General features: G+C 44.7%; 1 protein-coding gene across 1 annotated transcript; it reads left to right on the top strand.

Moving 5' to 3' along the window:
• Positions 1 to 6,999: 6,999 nt before the first annotated feature.
• LOC308303101 (small ribosomal subunit protein eS26-like) lies at positions 7,000 to 7,347 on the top strand (the record flags this gene model as incomplete). The annotated part of the gene is made up of 1 exon (XM_080747424.1): positions 7,000 to 7,347. The coding sequence occupies one exon, from the start codon at positions 7,000 to 7,002 to the stop codon at positions 7,345 to 7,347; it is 348 nt and encodes a 115-aa protein (XP_080603550.1).
• Between the last annotated feature and the right edge of the window lie 333 nt (positions 7,348 to 7,680).

Here is a 7,680-nt window from a genome sequence, read left to right as displayed (position 1 = left end):
GCTGCACAGGTGCAATGCATTATTGTTAATTGTTGCACGTTTACTAACATGCCAAGTTTAGCTGCACTTGAACAACCAGTCCAGGCTGCCATATCAGCCCAATAAATCGTAGAAACGGGGGAAAAAATAAAATGTACTTCTTAAAATAAATGTATCATGCCTCTTGCTAAGGTCTGGCAACATGATTGGTGTCTTGCGCGCGTGCAAGACACCAGTCATGTTGCCATACCTTAGCTTTTTCTGAATTGACGCCACTGGGGTCGACTGCTTCTCTCTCATGTGTTTCATTGTCACTGCTGTTGCTTCTATGACACCCGAATTTACCTCCAGCTGAATGAATAATGAAGGTTGATCTTATCTTACGATGCCGTATTTGTCAGTGTGTGTCTTATTATACATTCAGAGCCTATGCTAAATAGAATAGTGACGCAGTGAATGTTTAAGGCCTAGACTTATTGAATGCTTTAACTAGTGAAAAATAGCAGATATTCAAGCTCGCTGCGAGCTTGTAGATCTGCTATTTTTGAAAAAGTCGTGAAAATGTGTGCAAATCTTTGAATATGTAGGCTACTTTCAAAGCGAACGTCTGTAACTGAAATTTTGCTTCTGGGGGTCCCTGGAACGAAATATTTTGAGATGGGGGTCCGTGGCCAAATAAATATCATTTTGGGGGTCCCTCACATGAAAAGGTTTGAGAACTACTGACATAGTAGTCTCTACAAGAACAGACTAACTGAGCTCCATTTAAGTGAAAAAGGACCTTTTCTTTGACGATGGCTAGCCAGATTGCTGACTAGAAACACAGGTTTTTAAAAAAAACCTTAGAAGGATTCAAAAGACAATCGGGGTCAAAATTGAAACTTTCACGATTTTTCAAAAATAGCAGATCTACAAGCTCGCAGCGCGGCACTCGGTGCCGCGCTGTGAGCTTGTATATCTGCTATTTTTCAATAGTTAAAGCATAAAATAATGATACACAATAATGTGTACCCGTTCTGAATGGGTTAAGTGCAGTCATAACCTTGGACATTAATTAGAAAAGTTAAACGGTGGATTTGTGTAAGCTTATTGATCAGGTATGCTGATATATAGGCCTCTGAGTCGGATACGGTTAAGTTTAATTTAAAAGAATGATGTATACTACTATTTCTGTAGTAAAGCCTTTTGACTGGTTCATCCCTCTATCTATCATTTAAACTCGGGTGACTGTTTGGTACAAATTAAATGAGAGTCAAAGCTATAAAGTATAAACTGTGGGAGAGGGTTAGGGTTAGGGTCAATCAATGCCAACCTATATAACATTTGTTAGTGTCTCCTGATAATTTGGTCTGAATATTATCCTACTGTATGTAGACGCTACAAAACTACAAGACGCTTCTTTAAGTAGAGTTAGGTACAGTAAGCATTATTCATTTATAGAGTATTATTAAAATACTGAGCTTAAAGAGATAATAGCCAAAATGGTACTATGATCTATTCTAAAGCCTTGCACTGCAATTAATGTAATTAATTAATGGGCAGAGTGTGTAGCACACGTTCTAACTGAGCAGCTCCCGTCTTAACAGACTCTCAGATACCCGACTACAAACAAACACGCTAGTAATGGCACGCATGTATGTCAAGGTGTGCATGCATTGCACACACCCACGCAGGCGATTGCATACATCGACATGCGCATACATGAATACCATCGCACTCATGAACGCGCGCGCACGCACGCACGCACGCACGCACGCACGCACGCACGCACGCGCACGCGCACACACACACACACACACACACACACACACACACACACACACACACACACACACACACACACACACACACACACACACAGTGGGGAATGGAAAGGCTAGTTCACAGAGAGGGCAGGAGGGAGATAGGATGGCACGGCTGTGCTAATATATACACATTCACTCTCATTTTTCCTCTCTGTCTCTGCTGTATTTCCTACCCCCCATCTCTTGCTCTCCTCCACTTTCTCTCTTTACCCCCCCCCCCCCCCACACACACACACACACCTTTAACATTCCCTGTCCTTTCCACGTGTCTTCCTTCACACCCTTTCTCTCATTCTCGCGCTCGATCTCTCTCTGTCGCAGTCTCCTTCAAGTTCTGTTACTCCTTTCCTCGGTTATTCATATCGCCACTGTCGGGTAGAAACCTCTTATCTCCAAGTTTCACATTTGTACAGTATGTTTTTTAAAAGCCTTACTTCACCATACAAAAGTGTCACACGGTGTCGCGGTGCGAGGTGTTGTGTGCTTGTAGATCAGCTATTTTAAATCATTTTTTAAAACGATAACTACAAAACGAACGGTTTTGGACATACAAGGTTTCAATGACGATATCACCCCTCATCCTTTCTGTTGTACACCATCAACCTCTACACCATCTCCTCCCCTCTTACCTCCCCTCTCCTCCTCTCCTACCTTCTGCTCCCCCCCCCCCCCTCTTCTCCTTCTCTTCTCTTCTCTCCTCTCCTCTAACCTCCTACCCAGGCATGTGCACACGTAGACATCAAAGGGGGGCTCGAACCCCTGCCCTTTTATCCATCTGTAAAAAGTGCCCTCTCCTGAATGCAGTTTTCACTATGGTGAAAGAAATGCAAATGCCTTCTTTCCATGTCATACTTGAAGGCAGCATTCAAGAGAATTGCCTTGTCCAAACTCTCCTGAACTTGAATGCAGCATCTTATGTTGAAAGAATTGCCCGCTCTGTGTTGAAATCCATGCTGTTACGCAGTACCTCCAGTATTGACTTGATTATGCTTAGTTCAGTGTGGTATCACTCACCGAAAATAGCCGACCTCCAAGCTCGCGCTGCGACGCGTTGTGAGCTTGGAGGTCTGCTATTTTCGATATTCCCACCAAAAGGCCGTTTTAGAAATGTCAGCCCCTGCCTCTCTAACATTCTCTGCACGTCCCTGCTCCTACCCTTCCCCTCCTCCTCTTCTCTCCTTCTACTCTCCTCTCTTATCATCCACTCCTTCCGTCCTCTCCTCTCCTCCTGCCCTTCCCTCATCTCTCCTCTCTCCTCTCTCCTCCTCCTCCGGTGTGGGTTCACGGAGGTGTCAGTAGCAGCAGCGGTGTGCATCAGGTTGTATTATGTGTGGTGTCCATCAGAGATGACACCAGAGAAAGCACCGCTCCATTAACGGGCGCACAGAGCCGCAACATAAACACTCTCAGACCCATGGCGGCGCGCCGCGATCGCCTCCCATAACCACCAAGTGGCGTCACTGAGGAGGGGTCATCGAAAGAGCGCAGCAAAGTCTCCTATGTCAGTGACTCGAGTTTTATTGTCTGCCGTGTCTGGCATTTTGGAAATACATATTGTTCCTATGTTGTTTTCTTTTGCACGGGTGCGTGTATGTGGGTGGGTGTCTAGATGGGGGGATAGGGTCACTAACCTTGCTTGTCGATCAGATATTTCTGGTGAGAGATTTGGTTTTGAGGGAAACAAGGAGGGGATCGAGTATAGAGCCTGCAGGGACCCCGGTCAACAACATATACTGTTGGGCAGGGGTCTCAAACTCAATTTACCTTGGGGCCGCTGGAGGCAGAGTCTGGCTGAGGCTGGGCCGCAGCGCGTGCATGTGCGCGTGCATATGCACTAATAAAACAAATTAGTGCATGTGCACTAATTTGTTTGATTGTTATACTGTAGTTTCATACCAGTCTAACAACTACTGTATCTATCTCTCCATCAGTCTTCTCAAATATCTTTTTTATTTTCTTACACAAAATAAGATGAACAAGGACCCTGGTGTAAACAAGTTGTGTTTAACTTATGGAACATGTACTGTACTGTTAACTGTACTGTATTATTAACTGTTTTGAGGGTCATATAAAACTCGCGGCCGCACTAACATTAAACTTTCCTATTAAGGTGGGGGCCACAAATTTCGTCTTGCGGGCCGCAAATGACCCCCGGGCCGCCAGTTTGAGACCCCTGCTGTAGGGGTTCTCAAACCTTTTTAGGCCGTGACCCCCAAAATAAACATATATGAACTGGGGACCCCCAACCTGACAAGCACTTGGAATTGTAGGTATATTACATTTAATGTGACTCGGTTCCACAGATAAATATTATGAAAATACAATGTTCGCCTCTTGCTTACTTAATATTTGACAGTTTCGCCAGTTTGGTATTAAAACGGTCTTGAAATCCTTAAATTGTCACTTTATAAATGTTCAGATACCCTGTATGCAATTATGGTTTGTATACAGGGTGTCACCGTTGAGTGAGACATTTTTTTTACATTAAGCTAATCGTCTGGGGACCCCACAAAATAATATGGGGACCCCACTTGGGGTCCCGACCCCAAGTTTGAGAAGCACTGCTGTAGAACTACAAAACACTCTTGATACCCAACTCCACCATTGGTCATTTTGAAAGAACACTAAAGGTGATTTGGGGAGTTGGGACTTTCCAATACAAGTCTTTGATGTGTACAGTATGTGTGCACACATATTTGAGCAATGACGAGGCCAGATGTAAGTCTGACTATCAGTCAGTTTCATGACGTGAATATCAAAGCTGTTTCATATCAACCCACAAAAAAGGAACCGAAACCACAGGTCTACTGTCTTCAACTGATATCCACATCATGGAGTGTCATCAGTATCACTGTCACCCGTAGGTCAGCATAAAATACTGGAGGACAGAGTTCATCTGCGGTTGATTCATAGACAATAACAGTAGATCAGATATAGGGTAAGGGGTATAAGCAATGCTGTTCTACAATTCACTCCATCAAGTGAGATTTCTGTACAAAAGAGGAAAATATCGTAGCAGCAACAAGTGATTCCAGTTTGCACTATTGCATTTGCATCATTCATGTGTTTTATCACGTTTTATCTCTGCTTCTGGTCAGGTTGAATTAAATATGTGCATTTACTTTTGGGAAATCAAAATATAACTGTTACGAAGGCCTTCCACTTCATTTTTCTTCTTACCTTCCAAGTTTGTACAACACCTGGATCTCAATCTATCTATAAATGCGACAAATCTCTGTCTGTCTGTCTGTTTGTTTGTTTGTAATCCGCGTATCTCGAGAACCGTTCGTCCCACCGGCTTCAGATTCGGCACGCGCGTTCCCCGCTGCGGCGCGGAGTGCAGTGCCGGGCCTCGGCCCGACTCGGCATGCGGTTTTCCCGAAGCGGCGCGAAACGTTCGGAATCTCCTTACGCGGAGCTGATTGTTAACATCAGGCTGTTCCTGAGGAAATCGGCACAATCGCTGACTCATTGTGACATCACTTCATAAAAGGCTCTGACATCACGTACGCCAGGAGTCAACAAAAAATCTCTGTGAATGTGTATGTATGTATGTGAATCTCGAGAACCGTTCTTCCCACCGGCACGCGCGTTCTCCAGATATGGGCATAAAATGAATCCCCGAATGCGGAGCTGATGTCTGACATCAGAGTTTTCCGCAACCGGTACTGTGTGTGCAGAGATCTAACGTTCGGAATCTCCTTACGCGGAGCTGATTGTTAACATCAGGCTGTTCCTGAGGAAATCGGCACAATCGCTGACTCATTGTGACATCACTTCATAAAAGGCTCTGACATCACGTACGCCAGGAGTCAACAAAAAATCTCTGTGAATGTGTATGTATGTATGTGAATCTCGAGAACCGTTCTTCCCACCGGCACGCGCGTTCTCCAGATATGGGCATAAAATGAATCCCCGAATGCGGAGCTGATGTCTGACATCAGAGTTTTCCGCAACCGGTACTGTGTGTGCAGAGATCTCCATATATTGGGGTTTGCATTAAAGGGTGGGGACAAAGGCTAACAGAAGGCAAACAGATGGTCAAAACGGGTCCTATGACAACATGACAACAGGTATATTGGGGTTTGCATTAAAGGGTGGGGACAAAGGCTAACAGAAGGCAAACAGATGGTCAAAACGGGTCCTATGACAACAGGTATATTGGGGTATGCATTAAAGGGTGGGGACAAAGGCTAACAGATGGTCAAAACGGGTCCTATGACAACAGGTATATTGGGGTTTGCATTAAAGGGTGGGGCAGGCATAAAATGGACGCAAATAGACAGATATCTCCATATATGGGCATATGGGCATAAAATGGACCCAGAACTATATCTGCAGTGATCTCCATATATGGACATAAAATGGATGCCGACAGACAGACAGATACAGATATCTCCATATATGGGCATAAATGGACACAGGCAAACAGATGGTCAAAACAGGTCCTATGACAACAGGTATAATGGGGTTTGCATTAAAGGGCGGGGCATTCATTCTCTATTTACATCGTTCCCGAGTTGGCCAGGTCGCCGACTAGACGCTTCTAGTATTTATAAACTAAGCACAAAAAGAAAGGAGATTTGACTTCGGTCCATTATAATTCCCCTTTAATAATACCAAATGGTATTGTGTTTGAAATCATTGTTATCGTTGATTTGTCACCTTTACAACAAGGTACAGATTGTAAGGATCTGGCATTCGTGGAATGAGCAACACAGCCAAACGTGTGGGGCTGCAATACTGTTCTTTTGGTGTTCACCTTTGTTGCTTGGTGCATTGAATGATTGCACTCTCCCACAGTAATAAGGAAAAGAAAGAAACAACACATAATGGCCATTTGTACACTTTGTTAATTTTAAGCTCAGTGTCAGGGAAGCCCAAAACAAGAGTAAATGCCAGCAGAACAGTATTGCATCTTGGTCGGCACTACCCACAGGTTTGGCTGTGTAGCTCATGCCTCGAATGCCCGATGCTTACAAGCTGTACCTCATTGTTAAGGTGACAAATCAACATTAACAATTATATAAAGCACAATACAAATTGGTATTATTAAAGGGGATATATAATGGACCGAAGTCAAGTGTGCATGAGGTCGTAGAGAATCATTGTTTTCTTCTTCTTTATTGTGTGCAAAGGGCTTGACTCTACCTTCAAGAGTTTCAAGACCCTTGACCTGCAGAAGACGCCTAGCTACGTCTTGCGCCCCGTCAACATGACCAAAGAGAGAAGGAACAGCGGTCGTGCCAAGAAGGGCCGTGGTCACGTGCAGCCTGTCCACTGCACCAACTGTGCCCGCTGTGTGCCCAAGCATAAGGTCATCAAAAAGTTTGTGATCAGGAACATGGTGGAGGCGGCAGCGGTCAGGGACATCTCGGAGGCCAGCCTCTTTGCTTTGTACGTGTTGCCCAAGCTGTACGTGAAGCTCCACTACTGTGTGAGCTGTGCCATCCACAGCAAGGTGGTGAGGAACCGCTCCTGTGAGGCAAGGAAGGACCGCACCCCACCCCCCAGGTTCAGGCCTCAGGGTGCTGCACCCAGAGCTCCTCCCAAGTACACGTGAAGATGTGTGTACATATTACAGGGTTCCCACACATCTTTACCAATTAATTTCCAAAACTTTTTCAAAACTTTTCCTGAATATTTAACCCGATTTCCAGGACTACATAACAATAATTCAGCTCAATAACGAGTCACTTACTCCTATGCGCAATGCCCAAAGACAGGTAGTGTATGCCAGTGGTTCTCAACCTTTTCAGGCCGTGACCCCCGAAATAATCATATTTGAACAGGGGACCCGGCACCCTGACGAGCACTAAGAGTTTTATTGTGAAAATAGCCGATCTACATGCTCACAACGCCTTGCAATATTTTCACAATTTCTGCCAATTTGGCC

This window comes from Nannobrachium achirus, assembly GCF_963921795.1.
Source record: "Nannobrachium achirus genome assembly, chromosome: 18".
In the NCBI taxonomy this organism is placed as follows: Eukaryota; Metazoa; Chordata; class Actinopteri; order Myctophiformes; family Myctophidae; genus Nannobrachium; species Nannobrachium achirus.
This window is presented reverse-complemented; position numbering and strand designations above follow the sequence as displayed.